This window comes from Nothobranchius furzeri, chromosome 16 (assembly GCF_043380555.1).
Source record: "Nothobranchius furzeri strain GRZ-AD chromosome 16, NfurGRZ-RIMD1, whole genome shotgun sequence".
Classification (NCBI taxonomy): Eukaryota; Metazoa; Chordata; class Actinopteri; order Cyprinodontiformes; family Nothobranchiidae; genus Nothobranchius; species Nothobranchius furzeri.
Genome location: NC_091756.1, coordinates 29408498 through 29430710, shown reverse-complemented (window position 1 = coordinate 29430710; position 22213 = coordinate 29408498). Strand labels below are relative to the sequence as shown.

The 22213-nt window shown below is 43.0% G+C and overlaps 1 protein-coding gene across 2 annotated transcripts in view; it reads left to right on the top strand.

The window, feature by feature from the left end:
- The window catches only part of baiap2l1a (BAR/IMD domain containing adaptor protein 2 like 1a), a 30973-nt gene extending 12252 nt beyond the window's left edge, over nucleotides 1-18721 (top strand). Inside the window, exons 5-14 of one of the 2 annotated variants that reach the window (XM_015963557.3) lie at nucleotides 1318-1389; nucleotides 1482-1616; nucleotides 5077-5229; nucleotides 5321-5461; nucleotides 5718-5841; nucleotides 6057-6270; nucleotides 16413-16472; nucleotides 16558-16717; nucleotides 18300-18340; nucleotides 18423-18721. In XM_015963557.3, the coding sequence (XP_015819043.1) occupies nucleotides 1318-1389; nucleotides 1482-1616; nucleotides 5077-5229; nucleotides 5321-5461; nucleotides 5718-5841; nucleotides 6057-6270; nucleotides 16413-16472; nucleotides 16558-16717; nucleotides 18300-18340; nucleotides 18423-18495 (1173 nt within the window). In that variant the 3' untranslated portion in view covers nucleotides 18496-18721. Of the gene's footprint in view, nucleotides 1-1317; nucleotides 1390-1481; nucleotides 1617-5076; nucleotides 5230-5320; nucleotides 5462-5717; nucleotides 5842-6056; nucleotides 6271-16412; nucleotides 16473-16554; nucleotides 16718-18299; nucleotides 18341-18422 lie in introns of both variants that reach the window. The other variant, XM_015963556.3, reaches the window with a different exon arrangement.
- The last annotated feature ends 3492 nt before the right edge of the window (nucleotides 18722-22213 follow it).

The window sequence follows — 22213 nt, the reverse complement described above, 5'->3', positions numbered from 1 at the left end:
GATATTCTCTGTTTCCTGGGAATGCTTTGGGATCACCCAGGAGAAGCTGGAGGGATGTCTGGGCTTCCCACACGAGTCAGTTACTTTCTGAAGCTGATCTCTAGGTAAGCAGGGGAAGCAACAGCCTGAATTAGTAAAAAAGCATGAGCTCAGGCTTTCAGATGGACACTCACTGGATTAGCTCGTAGTAGCTGAGATGCTAAAGCACACAGAGTGCTGTGATGGTCACATAGGAGAAGAGTATTGAAATTGTGAGGTTGTTGCAGTATAATCGGGTCCTGGGATGTTTTCCTAATATAGATCAGAATCAGTTCTGGCATAATCAAGGCAGAGAGCAGCAACAGAGGCTGACATCATCCACAGGAATACCATCACCTGATTGTTTTCTCCGGTTTGTGATTGATCCATCTGGCCGAACCCTGATTGAGGTTTCGTTTGAAAGGCGGATTGCAAACTGAATTATTACAAATTTAGCCCTGCTATCGAAGACATCTGAACTGAGAGAAAGCAATACATTACAATTGGTTTGGTCTTTTTCACATCAGAATGTTTTATCATGACACATGCATCTCACATTGTTCAGCTGAGATTGGAGGACGATGTCATGAAGCCTTTAGAATTGTGTAGTTTAATCTGAAATCAGAAGTCTTTGTTGGGTTTGACATTAAAACTTTTATTTGTGTAGTTATAGTAAAGTGTTTTAAAGCTTAGCTTTAAATCGTTTTGTAATTGCCACAATAAAGTGGTTGAGCTGATCCTGTCTGCTCAGCTGAAAACTGCACATTAAGGGTGTTCATGTTGCACTTGTGTGATAACAAAGTAAATCACAAGTCCCGAACTGCTAATCCTGGAACTTTTTATGGTCACAAATGCTCATCTTATCTTTGCACAACACAATGCAGGTTGACCACTTGTTTCAGGTTCCTGTCGCGTGTAATCTCAGCAGCCCAGTCCTGTTGCTTTAGCGTCTCGTCGTCATAGCAAGCGGTTACATAAAGATATTCAGCAAGAGCAGAAAAGGTCATCCTGCATCAAGAGAAATGCTTCAGATGTTTTATTAAAGTGTCATTATTCAAAATGTGGAATCACTAAAACCCCAACGTCTTTTGTTAGAAAGGTTTGAGGGTAGAAACTCTAACGTGGTTGGATCTGTGTGATGGAGCACTTGTGAACCTTTAACCTTAAACAGTGTGATAAACCAGACCTGGTTGGGGGAGCTTCATCCTCTCAAACGCTTTAGCATTCATTAGTCTCCTGACATTTAGGTGTTTTAAGGATTACAAAGATTTCAGTGAGCTGAACATTTTCTCTCCACAGCTCAAGAGATTTCATGAAGAGATTATTGTAGAGCTGGAGAAGAAGACAGAAATGGATGTGAAGTACATGACCGTAAGTGCCCCCCATCCCTGACCAGTGTTCATTTCACAAACCACAGATCTTCACAGATTCTTTTGTGTCGCTTGTCAAACATCTGTCCCCAGGCCACCTTCAAGCGCTATCAGACCGAGCACAAACTGAAGCAGGACTCTCTGGAGCGCTCTCAGACAGACCTGAAGAAGCTCAGGAGGAAAAGTCAAGCAAAGCACTCGTCCAAGTACGACATAAAAGAGAATGAGGTGAGACGGAAACCGACATGTGCAGCTCATGTTCTTAAAGATCTCTTTCACTGAGAAACCAAATAATACTTTTCTTTGTTAAATACGATCAGTCACTCTGAATTTGGCGTGCTGGATTAACGTGAAAATAGTCTTCTACCCCTATTTCCTGCATTAGTTGCGAAAAAGAAATAGACGCAGAAACACTCGGATGCCACACAGATCTACATCACAGAGGAAGTTTTCATTCATGGTCTCACCCACCTCGGCTTGCAACATAGAAGGCTGTCGTGGATTTAGCATCCAGGAGAGAGCAGAGCATGTCTTGGCTAGTGGAAGCTAACTGTTAGATTAGCAAAGCCACATTATGGCAGACTGCCTTGTGTTTGTGGAGATGAAATATCAATGATGCATTTTTTTACCCAAGAAAGAAGAGTGAATGGAGGCAGCAGAAGAGTGTCATTGCTGTTAGCCAATCAGAGACCAGATGTTCTTGTATCATGAATAAAAATGAGCAAGACTGGAAGTCCTGCTGCCCCTCCTCGCCATCTCTTCATTCCTCCTGCTAACTTCTACTTCCTGAAGCAGGAACGCCAGAGCTTCTTTTTCCACAGAAAACAGGGTATAGGGATTCAATCCTACTGGAAAGCAGAGCAAGTGTTTTGGAAAAAACAAGTGAATGAGGCCTTTAAGCAGTCTTCTCATGGGTCTTACATTCCACGTTTGCACTCCAATTGTGTTTAATATTTCATAAGGGCTTTGTTATTAGTAGACACGTGGAAAACCTTCAACCGTGCTTGTGTTTCTGACCCTCAGAAGGGATGAAATCACCAAACATGTTTGCAAACAGTGAGTTTACATTGAGGACAGCCATTGGGTCTCAAGTTTGGGACATGGCAGCATTTGAATGCAATGCTTTTGAGGCCTGTCTTGTTTTCAGTGGGACGTTTACCGTACTTGTACTTGAACCTGTACTCGTGTTTTTCCACTTGTCCAGTTCATGGGTCAGTGCCCCTAGCAGGGGAACTCCAGACTGCTCGGTCTCTAGCCACTTCACCAAACTTCTTAAGGGATCCCAAGGTGTTCCCAGACCAGTCCAGAGACTTAATCCGCCCTCTTCTGCAGGACGTGCCTGCAACATCAGCTCTCACCCAGTTGATGGGTCAAAAAGGTTTAGATCTTTGTCAGTAGTTGACCTTAAACAACTTTTATTGCTTTGTAACTTGGGCCACATCCACACTGCAGACAAAAGTGGCCCAAACAATTTTTTTTTAATTAATATCAGATTTTTCTTCAAATCACAAATCAGACCCATATGTGCTTCTAGATCAGATTCATAATGGATGTTTTCCAAGCTGCCTTGGTCTGAACTATCACATCTGATTTCATCTCAGCCTTGCATCACACACGTGTTACAGGCTTAATTGTGCACCAGAGGAGGCAGTAACAGCAACACCAAGTGTGTGAATGGATAAAAGAAGTTTCCCTTTTTCTTGAATTGTATTCTTTCTGCTCAGCAATAAATTATATTGTTGACAACCTTGCAAAATGCACATACAAATGTGGACTGAATTGGTTAAAGTTGGAAAATAAACTGCAATGTGCTGCTTAGATTAGATGTGTGCCAAATTCAGGCAAAGACATCCGATTAAGCGATTCTTGCTATCGTGAGAATATAGCCCTGGTTATTGTTCCTTTTTTCTCCCCAGTTACAGAAAAATACTGCAGCTTTTAACAGGTTTGGGCAAACAAACGCTGGAGAAAGACTTTTACAAGGAAGGAACTTCTAATTTGGCTTTAATCATCTCAGATTTGCATATTACAGCTCCCACAGCCACGCTGCAGCTGAGCTCTTGTGTGATATTTGTTTAAGCAGGTGTATTTTTCAGAAACCTGCTATGCATGACAGCTATTTACAAGCAGGCGTAGCTGGACAGAAATGTGCCCTCACGAGGCCTAATCTTAAAAATCACATGTCAAACATATCCATGCCGCTGTTCAGAGAGCACAGGTACACAAACGCGGCTTTGAAGCCTTCCTGGTGTGTGTTGACACGGCCATGCTTGACTGGGGCGGTTTTACACAGCTCAGTGGCCCTCGCTGTACTGGTTAAGGCATGTGCTTGTAAAGGTTTGGTGGTGTTTACTTCCACCGGGCGGTTTGGACTCCTGGCAGGACTTTGCTCAGTAAATCAGTGTTAGATAAAGGAGTAGCTGAGTAATAAGTCCTGCTTTATAATTTATTAACCGTTTTCACAGCCTCTCTTCGATGATGAATGATGTGTAAGCACAGCTTGTTTTGAGAGAACAACACAAATCTTTTAGCTGAAAAGACTAAATGATGTTTGGGTGCATGCAGGTGTGCAGCTGTCCGTTCTGCGTGTGTAAAAGCTAACGGTACCGGGCTAAAACACCTTTTACAACAAACCGCCATATCTTGGGTGGAGCTCGATAACCTGATCCAGTTTCCTGAGCTGGGGTGAAACCAGAGCCCTGCCTCATACTTTTTCTTTATCTGATGAAAATGACACCAGTGCCTACTTTCTAATAATCAGGAGCTGAGTTTGAGTAGGCCGTCTAAGCTCTAGCTGATATGTCCGGCTCTTTGTTTGTGATGAAAGTGGGAAATGAAGAACCTCAATTCTGAATCTGAGAAAATGAGATCAGCCAGTTGGTGAGGGGTCCTTTACAGAGCGCTTAGAAACCGGCTGCTTTCCCGTCACCGTGGCAACCTGTGAAAAATGAAAGAGAGGGAGCAGAAGGGAAGGTTGAGAAGTAATTTTAAGGAGTTTGGTACCACTTATGTCAAGCTCACTAGTCTGTCGGTACCGTGAAGCAGGCAGAAGCTGTTCTCGGTGGGGAAAGTGTCTTCCTTTTAGCGAAGATTGATCCTGGAACAGCAAGAGACCTACACCAACTGTCCAATATGTGCAGCGACTTTCATCACAAGACTCGCCAAACACTCAGTCTCCTAATTTAGACGTAATTAGCTTTTACTTAGCAGCAGACACAGAAGACTTTTGTTTTTCAATGTGAAAGCAGCTGAAAGGGCAGTCAGGAGGATCTGCACGTGTTTTGCAGGTCGGACCATTAAAATCAAAGATCAAGGTGTTTTTTATTGGGACTGATAAGAGCGGAGCTTTCAGCCATCAGCTGATAGTAAATTCATGAAAACAACTCCTCATGAACCAGAGGTAAAAAGGTGTGTCCAGAAGGCTCGACCTGGTGTTACGGAATACAGGAAACAACAATTATGTTGATGCAGAGAAAAACAAAAGGATTATATTAAACTTAGAGCGTACACCATTAGGATCAGTACAGAAATAAATGTTTTTAATGCAAATTTCTCTTTGTAACGTGAGCCCCTCCCCACTCGGATAGGGTGCAGTTTCAGCTGAAGAAAGCATCCAAAAGCATTATAATACACTCCATCTCTTATGTCAGTGGCCTGCCGTGACCTCTTTGCCATCCTGTTCCTGCAGTATTTGGAGACCATCACATCCCGACAGAGGGACATGCAGAAGTTCATTGCAGACGGCTGCAGAGAGGCCTTCCTGGAAGAAAAGAGGCGCTTCTGCTTCCTGGCAGACAAGCACTGCATGTTTTCCTACCAGCTTAGCAACTTTTACGACAAAGTATGGGAGTATGGAGCTAAGGCATCCCTCACCTCTCTCACCATCACATCCGCACCTCGCCTAACTCGTCATGTTTTCTTCCTGTTTTTAGGCCAAAGAGATCCTGAATTCAAGGCTGCCAACCTGGCAGGAAAAATGCAGCGACGTCAACCAAATGCCGGACTCTGTGGTGAAAATGATAGGTCTGTCCACCGTTCCAGAAGCAACATCACTGACTGACTTCCACAACAAGGTGATCCCCTTTCATCATCCTACGAGGTGTTTTTGATACCGGTGTCGATAAAGCAAACTCTGTGTGCTGAAAGATTTCTGAGGTTTTATCTGTGCTGTCACCTGTGGTGGTGATATCCACTGAATCAGGACAGAGTCCGTCTGGTTATCTTGTAGTAAAGTACACTTTAGTGGAGGAGGACGTCTTCTTTGCAGCAACGACTGTATTAATTTAAAGATTTGCATATTGCATCTACTAAACCCTTCTCCTTGCTCAGAACAACGTGGGGACCATGGGGCTTCCACCAGCACCACCAGTAAAGGCCCAGATCAGCCCACTGGCCAATATGTTTAACCCTGAGCCCAAATCTCCGCTGACCTCCCCCTCAGATCTCAGCTCAGGTACGAATAAATGTTTGAATGTGGCCTTTGTAATGGGATGCATCACTGAACCATGAGCCTGCAAACTAAAATCAGCTGGCAGGAGTTCCTATGGCAGTTTTTATATTAACAAAAATCGTTAGAAAAGATTCCTAAAGTTTTCTGACATGCCAAACAGTTTTTTTTTTTGTCGGGCAGATGTAATGGTTAAGATTCTTGCCTGTTTCTCCCTCCAGACCGGAGCAGTGTTGGAGACGGCAGCCTGTCCAGGTCCACATCCCAGTCGTCTGGTCTGAACGTGAGCAGGAAGTCCCGAGTCAGGACCATCTTTCCTCACACAGCGGGCAACAATCACACACTCCTCAGCTTTGATGATGGTGACATCATCAGTTTGCTCATCCATGAAGAGAGGGATGGGTGGCTGTACGGAGAGCTGGAGAAGACTCAGCAGTAAATCTTTATCCTGCTTTTCTTTTATTAGGCGGAGAAATTACTTTCTTTTTAATGACACGTACATGTGCTTAAAAATGCTGCCTCACATAACTTGAGTTGATTTGAAGCATCATTTGTGCACGTCACCTAAAATTTACACGATACCTTCGTAAACTGCAATATATAAGTATCCAGTAGGCGGCGTTGACAAATCAAGCAAGACACACTCACCATTAGGGATGTGTGTTGGTGAAATGATGGTGACACGATACGCATCACGATACAGGGGAGGCGATGCAATATGTGTTTGAATGCAACGATGTATCACGATGTATTGTGATACATTCAGTGAGACAATATTAGCGTTATTTTAGACTGACTTTATTGTAGGAAAAGTCAGTAAACAGTCCAAACTGGCACTTAACATGTTTAACACGAGGTATCTGAACCATAATAGAGAGATTTACATTTCAGTGCCGGAAACAAAACCCATTGCACACTGCTGCCAACTAGAGGTTGACATTTGAATTGCACCAAAAGAGAAGAAAGTACACAAATGCTTGCATGTAAATTCTTTCAAGAATTATATATATTAATAGATATTGAATATCGATATAATATTGCAGGAAAAAATATCGTGATATATTGCGATATCAATATTTTCGATACACTGCTTTTGAATATCAATATAATATTGATATTTTCTTACATCTCTACTCACCATGGTCTGTCTGGGGTAGGGTTGGGCATTGGGCATCGAGCATCGATTAGAACCGGTTCCAACTGTTCATTTTTCCCGTAATCGCTCAACGTTTTTTATTTCGATTCCTAGTTTCGATTCCTAGGATACCGACAGAAGAGGAATCCGCGGCCGATCTCCGTGAAAAATAAACGTGATCTGCAAATTGTGATCAACGCTTTTCAGAGCTGATCACACCAGCTGTCTGTCTGCAGCACCGAGTCCCCCCTCCCCCCACCCGGATGTAAACAAACGTGTCTGCCGAACTTTTACTCCGTAATGTAAACTTTAACTCCTGCAGCGTAGAGGAAACTTGTTAAAACATATCAACACTGTGGATTTAATAGAAGCTTTAAGAACAAACTCTGGACGGTGTGAGGTGAGTTTGTCTCAGTGCAGAAATAAAAACACACACGGAGCGTCAGCAGTCAGACGCAGCCGCTCACCAACACTCTGTGTGTGTGTGTGTGTGTGTGTGTGTGTGTGTGTGTGTGTGTGTGTGTGTGTGTGTGTGTGTGTGTGTGTGTGTGTGTGTGTGTGTGTGTGTGTGTGTGTGTGTGTGTGTGTGTGTGTGTGTGTGTGTGTGAGCATCAGAAGGCTGAACAATAACCTGTAGAATAAAGTCATCATGCTAGAGAAGCTTCTCTGTGGTGGACCACACCAGCTTCTGCCACAATAAATAGTTATAATAATAATAATAATAATAATTATAAATCACACACAAAGTTGTGAACATTTTAATTTCTTTTCTCAACTATTTCTGTTGAGTTTTAATGTTTAAAACTGTTAGATTGTTACTGACAGCAGCTACATTTAAGTTTCTGTTCTGACTGAATGCTGCTGCAGCATGGAGGTGCAGTTCTCAGTCATCCTTGACATGATCATCCTGAGAGCTTTAGCTGGAAACAGCTGGGCGTTTCTGGATATGTTGGAGACATTTAGCCTCTCATCCCAGAGGCTTCTTCCACACTTTGGTTGTGGACAGAAACAAACACACTGGTTGTGCTGCAAGTCTTTTTCTTTTGTTCTCCAAAACACGTTTTTGTCTAAATGAAGGTGATGTTATTGTTCATAGAATTAAAATTCATGTTGAAGTTAAGATTATTTCATCAAGTAGGACCTGTGGTTAGCTGGCTCATGTAAAACATGTCGTGTCTTCAAAGAATCGGAATCGGGAATCGATAGGAACCGGAATCGAAACGAGGAATTGGAATCGGAATCGTTCATAATCAAATGATGCCCAACCCTAGTCTGGGGTTTATGAGGCTTTCATACTATCTCCAATACCGCTGCTGTCTTTTTCTACACCCTGCCCTCAAAATTAACCAGTTACTGATCTCTTCTATTGACGCCATGTTTGTTTTGGTTGTATTCTACAAACCTGGGACTCTATCCGGTCTGAGTTCTCTACTGTGCCCCCTAGTGGAACACTCCAGTATTATGTGTAATGCAGCAACAAGTATGTGAACAAAGACACAGCCTGCTGCCAGCGCCAACGTGAGGCTAAAAAGCAAGACCATTCCCGGCCCAAGTTTTATCTGGAATGGGTATAAATTTGATCTCCTGAGATGCTTTCTCTGCTCGATGCCAGTGATCTTATCTTATCTGTCTTCAACAGACATAGGTTGTTAGACAAATGAGAAGCTGCTCGTTGCACCAGTTGGGGTTAAATAAACCTGTTGCCAGTTTAAAGATGATCACTTGTTCAGTAATTGTCCAACAGGAGGCTCATAGCTCTTAGCTTAAACCCAAGCAACAAATTATTTTTTAGCTACCTGGTGTATTCCAAGCACTCATGCAAGTCATTCTGGAACTACTAATATGGCCTTTGTTGAAAGATTTGATTGAAACTTCCTCTTTATTGTTGTGGGTGTCTCCTCAGAAGCTTTAGGTAAAGTCTGATGTGGACCCCAGAGTTGGGCATCAGCCTGTGTTTGTCTCTGTGTTTTTAAGTGATCCTGTAAATGAATTTGTCCGTAGCTTGCACTCAGGTTAACCTAAAACCACCCGTCACTAATTCTAAACCTCTCACCAACTTATTTTTTACAAAAGCACGGGTGTTGACACACCCATAGACGAGGGGTAATTTACTTTCATTCCAAGAAGTATGCTGCAGCAGTGACAGCAAGGCGTTCACAAAGCCCAGGTGGCAGTTCAAGTTTCTGCCTTGTTGTTTTTGATGTTTTGCTCTGTTAATACATCAAGCCTTTAAACAGAGAGTATGTCAGGTATGTGAGCAAGATGGCGAAGCTCCACCTTTTCCTTCTAACAACTATAGGCTACACCAGGTGTATGCACACCAGTGGAGCTTTATGTCAAAGGCAGCAGTCGATTAATTCTTCCTTTACTTCCAGTCATGAGCGAGGGAATATCATTGACTAGGCCAGGTTGCTTTTCTTTATAGCTGCGGTTCACTTTGTTACACTCACTTCACTGTTTGCTCAAGATAGCAGCTTTAAAATGTTTAAGTATGAGTCAACAAGTTTGTATGTGTAGCTGCAGCCGCTCAACTCCATTGTGCAGTTAATCATCTCCAGATTCTTTGCACATCAGTTTAGACTCGTAATATAACAAGTTATTTAGTGTTTTTTACACTTTTTTAAAGGAGTGAACAAAACCTTGTGGCTCTGAGCATCATTAGGCATCTCTTTGTGTTTCAGTTGTGTTAATGAGCAGCTTTTTTTTCAACAAGAGGACACGTTGGGGTATGCACAGTACATTCTGTTTCCTAGCAACAAATTCAGGCCACCGGTCTTTTTCTTTTTATGTGACTTGGTGAACAACATTTCAGCTTTGTAACTTGGATATGGATTTCACATTATAGTTATGATCAGCAGGTGTTTTTTAAATAGTGTTAACATGCAGCTCGCAGCTGCTCATAATACTGGCGGAACAGATTTTTTGAGATATTGACCAAATCCATTACAGATAGAGATTTGTTTATTTATTTTAAATACGCAAGTAATTACATTATATTATCCACCCATCCATCCATCCATCCATTTTCTTCCACTTATCCGGAGTCAGGTCGTGGGGGCAGCAGCCTAAGCAGAGAGGCCCAGACTTCCCTCTTCCCAGCCACTTGGGCCAGCTCCTTGGGGGGGAATCCCAAGGCGTTCCCTGGCCAGGTGAGAGACATAGTCTCTCCAACGTGTCCTGGGTCTCTATTTATGTCTCCTCCCGGTTGGACGTGCCCAGAAAACCTCACCAAAATGGCCTGTATTTGATATAGCGCCTTCTAGAGTCCTAGAACCCCCCAAGGTGCTTTACAACACAATCATTCACCCATTCACACACACATTCATACACTGGTGGGGATGAGCTACAATGTAGCCACAGCTGCCCTGGGCACACTGACAGAGGCAAGGCTGCCGAGCACTGGCGCCACCGGTCCCTCCGACCACCACCAGCAGGCAACGTTGGTTAAGTGTCTTGCCCAAGGACACATCGACAGCGACAGACTGAGCGAGGCTCGAACCTGCAACCTTCCGATAACGGGGTGAGCACTTAACTCCTGTGCCACCGTCGCGCCAGGGAGGCATCCAGGAGGCACCTTCATCAGATGCCTGAGCCACCTCAACTGGCTCATCTCAATGTGGAGGAGCAGCAGGTCCACTCCGAGCCCCTCCCGCATGACGGAGCTTCTCACTGTCAGGTTTAAGCACCTAAGACACCATGTAACAACACAACACAAGGAAAGAGACACAAGCAAGCAAGCACCGTCGTTCGGCCCTTGCAGCGAAGCTGCTCCCCCTCCGTCCACACCCCCCTCCGCTCCATCCTTAACGCTCTCCAAACCCATCGCCCTGCGACCGGTGTCGCACAAGCGCCCATGCGCGCCAGACACCCCGACGTGCATTTAACTGTGATCACTGTGAGCTGTCACCTCAATCTGACTCAGCCTTTCCTCCTAGCCTGCCAACCATCCCCCCTAAAAATGTTTTACAATAGCAAATATTCCAGCTTCAAAAGAGAATATTAAACGTAATTGGAACAAAATGGCCGACTTCCTGTGGAATATGGAACATGGCTCCATGAGACTTCTTTGTAGGCCCAGGCACACTACATAAGTGTGCAAAATTTCACAATCCTCAGTCAAAGCATGACTGGGGGCTAAGTGTTTTAACAGTCGTAGGGGGTGCTATTTTAGAAAAAAGGCCACGCCCACCAGCTTATGACATCGTTTTATATTGGGGGTCAGACTAGGATCACTCACCAGAAATTTTGTGGTGATGTCACGATAATTGAAGAAATGAGAGGCAAACATATTTATTTCCATGGTGTAATGGTGAATTTCGCCATGCTCCCAAAGCCCCGCCTTTTTTTTTTAAACCTGCCAGTACTGGAGACCAAGTGACCTCAACTTGTCTGCTGCTATTTGCTGGAGATAGCTGGTGATTGGGTAAAAGGAGTCCAATAGGGAGCTGTAAAAAAAAAAGAGTGGCGTGGCGACAGGTCAAAGTTTGAGGCTTAGCCACGCCCAAACCTTTATACTTATTTAAAATTCGACCGTTGAATTTTTTCCTCTATGTCTTAAGAGTATATAGTAGAAGTTTGAAGGTAATCGGTGGAAAGGGCGTCGGGACATCATTCTCAAAACGACATGTGCGAAAACCACTAAATCGAGTACTTGGACCAAAATGGCCGACTTCCTGTGCGACTTTGCACTTGTCTCCAAGAGACTTTTTGTAGGTCCTGAGACACCACATTAGTGTACCAAATTTCGTAATCCTCAGTCAAAGCATGGCTTGGGGCTGACAGTTTTAATGGTCCTAGGGGGGCGCTATTTCAGAAAATAGGCCACGCCCACCGGATTTTCACATCAGATTTTTTGGGGGGTCGGACTTGGATCACTCGCAAGAAGGTGGCGATATCTTTAGAACTGACTAAATGAGAGGCAAACGTAAGGCCACAGAGGTACACCTGACTTCGCTGCGCCGCCACAGCCCCGCCTTATGCAGAAAACTCCCATAAAGTGACGCCAAACAACCCCAACTTGTCTTCAGTTACCCGCTACAAATTTGTGGTGATTATTCCAAAGGGCGAATTTTGGAAAATTTCCCAGTAAAACTTGACCTTTTAAGTCCTGAGGGGGCGGGGCTTGTGTGACATCATCAATCGACCATTCATTTGTCTTTGGGGGGGCGATGATGATTGTCCATAGAAATTTTTAACTGTAATTCTTTCATTTATGAAATTATAGCAATTTGAATTTTTTTGGCGAGTGCTCGAACTTTGAGGCCTGGCCCCGCCCCTTCAGTATTTACAAAAAGTCAATTTTATTTTCTCATTTGAATCGTCCATCGCTTCTGTTTGATCGCACACTATTTTTGAGACGATCGTGCGAAAAATGACCAAACTGTTCAACCAAATATAGACCCTAGAAATGGCCAAAATGGGGTCAAAATCGCTACTTTAGTCCAAAATGGCAGACTTCCTGTTTGATATTGACCATGGGTGCAAGAGGCTTTTCTGTGCGTATTGTTGAGTTCTACAAGTGTACCAAATTTCATCACTCTACTATAAAAAAGGGTCAAAGCGGAGGGGTATTTTTAATTTTCCAGGGGGCGCTGTCGAAACATTTTTTTACCAACTTTCACATTGCCAGTGATATACGTAAATTTCACGCACTTTCTATATTGGGCCAGAATTTGGTGACTTTTTGGATATGCTAAGACCCCCTAAAGGCCATTCAAAGACGCGGAAGAGGAAAAAAACGGAGCAGATTCAATAGGCCTTCACAGCTTCGCTGCTCAGGCCTGATTATTCTATCACTCACCCTCTCTCTGAGGGAGAGCCCAGCCACCCTGCAGAGAAAACTCATTTCGGCCGCTTGTATCCAGGATCTCGTTCTTTGTCCATAGGTGAGGGTAGGAACGTAGATCGACCGGTAAATCAAGAATTTTGCCTTCTGGCTTAGCTCTCTCTTTACCACAACACATCAGTACAACGTCCGTATCACTGCAGACACAGCACCAATCCGCCTGTCGATCTCCCGCTCCATTTTCCCCCCACAAGACCCTGAGATACTTAAACTCCTCCTCTTGAAGCAGGACCTCGTCCCTGACCAAGAGAAGGCATTCTACCCTTTTCCGAATCAAATAAATAATAAATTATATAGTAATTCAGGGTTTTTCCTGGCTAAAACTGAGGGATAGGTGGTACCATCCTGACCTTGCGCCAGCACATGCATACCGTATTTGCTGGACTGTTAAGTCGCACTTTTTTTCATAGTCTGGCTGGTCCTGCGACTTATATACCAAATTATGTAGGCTATACCGCGCTGCTGCCAGCGGGCTCCGACCCAGGAATGAGCTCCCCTGTCCTTCTGGGAGGGTTTCAAACACCGCCATCACCTGCTGCAGCCTGTGGTGGGGTTCTGCGGGCTGGCTCCGGCCCGGGAATGACCTCTCCCGCCCGCTGGGAGAGTTTGAAACACCGCCATCCTCTGCTGGAGACCGTGGCGCGCTGATGCAACAGCTGGTTGTTTATTCTGTTATTGTTACCGGTGCTTGTCTTGCAGTGTGAAATGCTTGGCCTCAGATTTTGTAAGAAAAATAATCAAATTTCGCCCCAAAATGCGACTTATATTTGTTTTTTCTCTTCTTCATTATACATTTTATGGCTGGTGCGACTTATACTCTGGGAAATACTGCGCATTCAACTGTCTCACTTTTTTGAAGTCTAAATATTCTAAAAGGTTCAATAATGTGCATTAGATTAATATTTAGTTCTCTTTTCCCATCTGCTATTTATAGTTAAAAATATTATTTAATATTTAACCAACATTTCAGTAACATTTTAGGTTTGTATTAATAACACTTATCTTAGTCAAAGTAACACATAAATATATCCAGTAAAATATAATGCATTTCATTAACTTGCATTTGTGTTGGAAATGGTAATAACAGTTTATTTCTGCTGCTAACAATGTAATGGTGGCATGTCTATTATGTATGGGTTAGGGATAGGGGGGTGTTCGGTTTGCCTTGGCCCCCAAAATGCCTTGAAATGGCCCTGAGTGTGTGAGTTTTGAAGGTGATCTGAATTGTATCAGATGTATAAATATTACATGTGTATAACTTAGTGTTTTATACAGGTAAAAACATGTAGTGGAGACAAATCTACCTACATTTGACTTTCAAGCTTTGTTTTCTTGTTTTTATTTAACTATTTTCCTGTCCTGTCTGTCTCTCATCTTCCTGCATCTCCTCTAAACTCTCCAGAAAAACTGCTGCCTGGATTCTTACTTTTTCACCTCATCAGTTACTTTTGAACTAAGCAGATCAAAGAGATCTCCTGACCGCAAAGCGGAGTGCGCGTTTCGATGCTGAGCCAGTGAAGTGAAATCACTGCAGCACGCGATGAGCTGAGCACGTCAGGAATGATTAAAAGAGAGTACCAGAGGATTTAAACAGATATGAATGATCATGTGTTAATAATAATGTTTTGTTGCGCCACTTTGAGAATTCATCTTGCGCCGGACGCAGCGGGCGTACCAACGAGTCCTCTCCGCTCTACAGCATGCCACTACACTGGGAGTCCATAAATATTGTAATATAGGCAGAAACTGGATCTTTCCCTGAATGAAATTTAGCCCCCATAACTCGATCCCTGCTTCTGGATGCAAAACCAGACATTTTGATCAATGTAGGACCCCCCCCACCCCCCCCACCCCCCCCCCCCCATGTATAATATGTGTATGGTATGTAGAAGATGTGTCATTAAAAGACTGAAAACCGATATCAATAATTTCCAACATTGAATTTTAATGCCAATATCAGCTGATAGCAACACTAGACCGATAATATCCAACGTCCCTAAAATTTGGGAGTATTTTTGCCTTAAAGCAACACTTCATATGTTTCCTACTGGTTGGAAGCAGAATTACAACTTTTTAAACAACGCTACCATAGCCTGCAGCCTGGAAAGAAGATTTAAAGCTTCTTTCCGGAGTATTTCTCTTATCTGATGGCACCATCTAGTGGCCGACAAGCATATCACACAAAAAGTCTGTCGCACAGTTTTTTAAGATGGTGACTTCACGTTTCTGTTTATAAATGTGCTTCTTAGCTGAGAAACAGAGCGAAAGCACGCTGTTTTACGAGTATTATTCTCATGACCTGTTGTGTTCTCATATATTTATATTTTAGAGACTTTCTTGTCTGTGAAAAGTTCATCAGCTCTGCATCAGCCGAGGTACTTCCTTAAATTTGAAGCAAAAAAGTGGTAGTCTAACGCTATTCGTTAGTTCTGGTCAGCACTCAGTTTCCTATTGAATGGAGCTCTGCGGAGCAGGGGGGCGTACTTAGCAAAAAAAAAAAAAAAGACTTATTGCTTATATTATATCACAGTACATGATGAGATAATCACTTTTAAGGATTTCCGAAAAATCATACATCATTTCTGAAAGGGGGAAACTCCAGAAAACAGCTTTAAAGGGAAAGTTTGGTTATTTAGAAAGATATTTCTGTGTAACATATCAATAAATCTGCCTTATCAATTATAGAGAACTTCCTGAGCAGCCTCTGTTCAGAGAAATAGTTTATTTCCTTCAGGACTGATTTAATCTGAGTGTAACCCAGACTAGTGTGTTAAAACAGCTACATGTCATAATCATCTATGCTACTTCATTTTGTAGATATTTACACTGCTTTGAAATATGCATTACAATCACTTACTTATAATTTATATGGTTCATTACAAGTGAAAATATCACAGCGGCAGCAAAATGTAGAGTTTGTGGTGAATCTAGGTGTCAAATCTGGCAGAAATTATTTAGTATTTTCCTCAAATTAAACCTAATTCAATCAAATTTGCACAATCTTGGAGAGTGGAACTTTTTAAGATGCCATTAATCTGCTTTGTACCTGGCTAGCCGTCATCTTATCAGTTCTGTTAGACATAAGTCATTTCCCAGGATGGAGGCTTTTTAGGCAGCCATATATGAAGGGTTAGTCGGTGTCCCACTGTCCTGTGTCTGTTGGTGGCAACCTCTCAGAGATGTTGCACATCTGTGGAACTAAGAAATGAGAAACGACTCTGAGAATTGGGATTACATTGAGGGGATGTTTAAAAGAAAGGTGAGACCTAAGTAGGATGCTAACGCATCATATGTCACAAATTTCTAAAGCATATATGTACAAGTTCCAACTCAAAATCTGCACATATAGTTTTGCATTTTTGTGTCTTTGACTCATGAGGGATTTTCTGTCTTAATGTCCTAAATATTCATGGCTTCTACACAGAAAGAGCATTTAAAACACTAAACTATACATTTAAGATTTAAGCTGGCCTGTGGGGTTAGAAGGCCTCCCTGATGAGGCCCCATTGCCTGATTAAAAGTCATATTTATGAAACAGGACACTTTTTTCATATAAACAGTGTTGCTTGATCTTTGTGATTGCTCCTCTGTTATCAGGCGTGGTTGGTTCCCTTCATCCTACTGCAGAGCTTACGCTGAGCCTGTGATGTCCAACAGGTGGGAGAACACCACAACCAATCGGATCCAAGCATTGTTTCACCTCTGTTGTCTGACAACTCTTCGGTTTTTATGCCATCAGTAGCATGAGCACGCCGGTGAGGAGCCTGAGTGTGGTCAGTCTGCAGGAGGAGGAGGAGGATGAAGAGGATATTTATGAGCCCGTGCTGCTTCCACCACCAGACTACAGCGACCTCGCACAACCCAGTTCAGTGGCGTCCCAAACACTTTCACAACAGAACACGGTCGGTACTGGAAATCTGATCCCACATCCTCTGAATCGCATTTTGCCTGATGAGTTTAGTAAAATATACATTTAACAGTTTTTATTTTATCTGTATGTGTAATGAAGAACCTTTTTGTTCTTCATTCTGGTTTAAATCACCTCTGGTTTGCAAAAAAGGGCAGAAAGTTGACTGACAGGCACATTGAACTGTGGCTGTCAGCCTCCAAAGGGACTGGACTGTTTCCAGAACCAGAGACCAGGACACATTCTGGTGGACATGTCTCTGTGCTGCAGCCATTATGAAAGGACACGCTCACCTTAGCTGCAACAACACACCTGCTGTTCTGATTGTCCCATTTAAACCTTCATGACGTGGAAATCTGTGCTGGACCTTAAATAAAAACACTCCAGTGTTTCCTGATACTACTTGACCTGAGCTGAGGCTTCACCTGTGGCACGCCCACGCCACAAAATGCCATCACACAGGTCGAACCCTCAGTCTGACTAATTAAGTCTTATCGAGAGCTCCTTGAGGCAGTGTCAGGCCTCCACGCCCTTAAACCACAGCTCATCAGACACTCCTTAGTCCCTTTTTTGTTTCCTTAAAGAATGTGTTGGCACGTCTACGCCAGGCTCTTCCTGTTTAACTCACCACAGCAAAAACCGAGAGGGAAGCACTAAAACTAACTAAGTATAAAGGGTAAAGACACCGTTTCACTTTGTGGTTGGCCTGTGAAGGCTGATAATAGATGAGTCTTGCAGGCAGACACAATTTCCTCATCCCCTCCACCTTCCCTGCTCCTCTACATGGACCCTACTCTCTGCACTGTAATCTCTGTCTGCTGCATCAGGGCTTCTCCATGAAATACACCTCAGCATCCTCAAAGTCCTTCAAAGAGAACGCAGCCCCGTACAGACGGAAATCTAAAAATCCCACTAATAAAGAGGCATTTTACTCTGACCTTTGTTCAGACAGGAACAATAACAGGTTTGTATTTGTTGACTCTGGATAAATGATGTTGTTTTTTCAGAACTGTTCTGGGACTTCTGACTTTTACTTCTTATGATGCTCCTGATCACTGCAGCTGAGCAGCCGAACTGGGGATGATTTATTCAACTTAAACCAGTGTCAGATTAATTTCAGCACATGATCGGATCCAAAACGACCGCATGCATGAATAAACTAGCATGTGATGATGAGACACCTGCAGGTTATCTTTACAGCCTTTCATAGTCTTCCTCGGTGCTCTTCAGCCCACAAAGATCAGGGGTTGGATCAGTGTCCCTCTGCGTTATTGCCCCTGAGTTTGGCAGTGAGACTATTCTTGTCCCCAGGGGAATGACAGAGATGAGTACGTGTCTCCTTCCAGCCCTGCTAGATTGTCTAGATTCCTCTGAACTCCAGTCGGCCTCAGATGTGTCGGAGCTCAGCTGCAGTGATCTGGTGGATCAGGAGGTTCAGCTGTTCCATATAAATATTTTCTAACTAGTCTGGTGACTGACTTTACCTGCTGGAAGAAAAGATGTCGTATTTGTGCTCCTCTTTGGTATGAAGTTTGCTGCTGCATTATTAAGGGATTCTTCTTCTCTCTCGTTGACAGGTGTCTTTAGTCAATGGGACTGCAAAGGCTCCATTTTTAGGGTGGGTGATGCTACATAAGGGAGAATGAAGAATTTAGATGTGTCTAAATCACATGTGTGACTTTCTCTCTTATTTTCTGCAGAGGAGGTAATCCTTTTTCTATGGTCAAGCTGAGGCCGACAGTCACAAATGATCGATCAGCGCCAGCCATCTAGGAGTTTTAGTCACCGGGGAATCGTACACGGGCCTTGTGCCGAACACCATAATCCACGTTTTACATCTCACCAGCCTGCATGCTTGACCCCTGCTCTGTTTAAGGACATCTACTGCTCCAGTGCTACTTTTAGATAAACGAATCGTTGACTTAAGCAGAAGCAAAGAGAAAGCAAACTATTAGTTTTTGTAATGGCTCCTAAATTTAGGCTTTTTAAAAACTCAGATAAGGTTCAGTCAAGCTGAAATATGATTCTTCTTACCAGAAGTCAACCGATGAACAAAAATAACCCTCAGGGGTTAATAAAACCTAGCCAGTGGCTTCAGCGTGATGCTGTTTCTGCTTCTTTTTCCTTCCACGTAAGCTCAGGGATGGCCGATAACAGATAAATTACTGTTCGACTTATCGGTGGGTTGATTAACCAGCCTTTCCAATAAATTCATGCAGTGAATCTCAGCTGAGAGGCAAAGGAAGAGGAGTGTCTCCTGGAGAACAGGCACTCAGCGTTTTCCGCTAGACCCTCGCTCGCTCGCTCACACACACGTAGATCAGTTGAGATCTTTAAAAACAAAAACATGAAACCTTTTTACTTTAAATAACTCCAAAACACTCAAAAGTCTTAGTTGAAGTTGTTTTTCTTCCAGCTCAAAGTGTTTTCATTCAAACTACATCAAACACCTGCTTCATTCAGTTTGGTTTGAGGAAACTTATTTGACTTTATTTATTAAAAAAAAAACATCAGTGGTTCATTGTGATGGAGGCTGTCCTTGCCTGTGAGCTGAAGGCGCATGTAAAGACCCGCCTCTTTTTATTTTGGAGTTTTCTGTCCCTTTTAAAGTGTTGTGATTGGACAAAGCGGTCCAGGTTTGTCTGAGGAAATGGACCCGCCTTCCTGACTTGCCAAAAACATCTTATTTCTGTTTTTATTGGTAAGATTTTTGCCTTTCTGAGAGGGCAGGCAGAGGTGAGGATGAAGGGAGAGAGGCTCGTTAGGTAAAGGGCTTGTTTTTTTGTTTTTTTTTTAGCGTTTTATTTAAAAAAAATTGTAATCAGAAAGCTATTTATATGGAGGTAATTTGTATGGCGTTTGTAAATAAACATCTAAACAGAAGTCCATCTGTGCTCCACCTGAAGCTTGGATCCAGTCTTCATCTAGACTTTACGGCTCCTGCTTGTTTTAATTTAACTTTTGTTGGAGTAATTTGCCTTTTTATGACTATTTGTAGCGTGCTGCATGTACTCAAAGCAGCACTTCCTGCTAAATGAGATGGGTTTTAACAGTTGAACTTTATGTAAACAAAGTCCTTGCTGTTTGACTTTTATGCCCTGTGTTTGCTCTGTGATTAAAAACTAATCAATGTATTGATCCATAAACACCGCTCTGAGACAGTTGATGCTTTTTATTTTCTTTGTTTGTGTTATCCAGTTGAGGCTTTTTCCTCCCCATTAAAACAAGATAAATGTTGCACAGATTGTGTTCAGCTGTTTTATCTCCTTTTTCCTCTGTTGCTTTACTGTTGTGGTGACATCAGCACCACCTGGTCAGCCGAGAGCTTGCAGGAGCTTCAGGTCCACTTTTATTGAGAGGAGGAGGAATTGAGCAGACACCCCAGATGAAAAGCACTTCTGTGCATTTTTTCTGGTTATTTATGAGCAAGAGACAAGAGCGACTGGTGGGCTCTGGAGCTATTTTCACAGAACAAGAGGTGTTTTGTTCTCACCATTTATATAAACACTCAAAATGCAATATTTCCATCAGTCACCCAGCTGTCAGCCTGCTGAGGTAGCTGGTGTTTTACATGACTCTGGCCTGCTCCCAGTCTCCAAGACATAAGAACCACACAGCAGAATAAATAATGTGTTTGCACTTATCCAAAGTCAGACTGCATAGGTAACAGATCCAGAGGTTTCTTACCACAGCAACTCATTCTCCTGGAAGATTCTATGGGGAGTTCTGGGTCTACCCCAGGTTCTCAGTGCGACACACCTGAGAGCCAGATGTCACACCTCAGCTGATTTCTTTCTATGCAGAAGAGCAGCATCTCTTCTCTAAGCTCCATCCAGATTATGTAGCTCCTTAGTCTCCTATGTCTGAACCCCGCCCCCTACCGAGAAAGCTTGTTTCATTCTGCTTACGTCTGGAATCTCATGATTTCAGTCGGAATTTAATCTCATAACCATAGTTGAAGGTTGGAAAATCTAAAATAAAAAGCTGTACCTCTAGGCTCGGTTCATTCTTCAGGCTACCTGTAACTTCCTCTTCAGATACAGCCTCCATGTGTTGGTTCATCTTCACCTCCTTCCTGCCATCACTCACGAACAAGACACCAGGATACTGGAGGTACAGACTACACACTCCTAGTACAAAGTGACCATTCCAGGTGGGATTGTTCACACTTGTTAGTGAACCACCCCTGTGCACACTGAAGGCTTGGAGATGACCCATGTGATCTGCAACAAAACTCAGGACAGCCCTGAGTCCTCCTCACGCTAATGGAGTGAAAACCTGGTCTATGGTCACAGGATCCAGATTAAAGCATTTTTACACCTTATGAATCTGAGTCCAATCCCTCAGCTGGAACACTCTCTCTGGTCCCACTTCTAGAAAACTGGGACCACCATATTGGACATTAAGATTTAATCAAATGTGTTATTTGTAGAATATTTCTGTCTCTGTTTTTTTAAATATATTCTGAGTAGGCCATTCCTACTGTGAGAGGGTTACAATTTAGTGGAGAAATGTAGACTTGAATGCTTTCTCGGAATTGCTGCAATAGATCACCTTTTTTTCTGGAGATGGTTCTCAAAAATGGAGAACTGATTTCTCATTTCTGAGTGAAGACCTTTCAGTCTCGAGCTTTTTCTTTTTCTACAGTCATTGGTCTCAAGCAATCAGATCTCTTGTCAAGTAGGGAAGTGTTATGCACTGGGGAGCAGAGACATTTTGTGCAATCTTGTAATCTTGTTAACGCTTTTATTTTGAAGGAAGACTCGTGTCAGTGATATTTTGTGCAGCAAATTTTGAAAAATGCAGTATTTTCATTTTGCAAGGGAGGTCCCGATCATATGTCCCATCACCCACCACTACAAAAACATCACTATTTATCCTATAACAGGAAGTGGTGTAGTAGAATACACCACACAATACAGTTAAATTAAAAAATACTCCAAGCTTTAAAAAATAAAATGTAAAGTAACACATTAAAAGGCTGTGTCTCAATTCAGGGTCTGCATCCTTCGAAGGACCCAGCCCACCCGGCCGACGTGGGCTGCGTCCTCCGTCGGCCGGGTAGACCGGATGTTAACGGCTGTGAATTTGGACAGGCCTAGCCTTCATGAACTCCCTCGGCGAACGTTCCGTCGCCTAGCAACCGTGGAACCGATGGGCAGAAGGCAGAAGGAACCTTAAACGATGGAGCTCGACGTTTTATTTAGCTTTTTAACCCCCAGAAACCCAAATTTAGAAAACAACTGCAAAATATTTTTTAACCTTTCACATGTTGTTCTAGGAGGCCAGATAAACGGGCCTATTTACACATTTTAACAGCCAATAGTGTTGCAGAACTGAATAGGACCTATTAGCAATGTAAATGTGGTTTTAAAAAGAAAAAAAATGGGGAAGGTTTATTTTTGTAGACTTAAATCTGATGTTGTAATACTACAACCGTGGGTCTCTGGGGGTTAATCATTTCCTTGACTGTTGGAGAGCTAATTCAGAG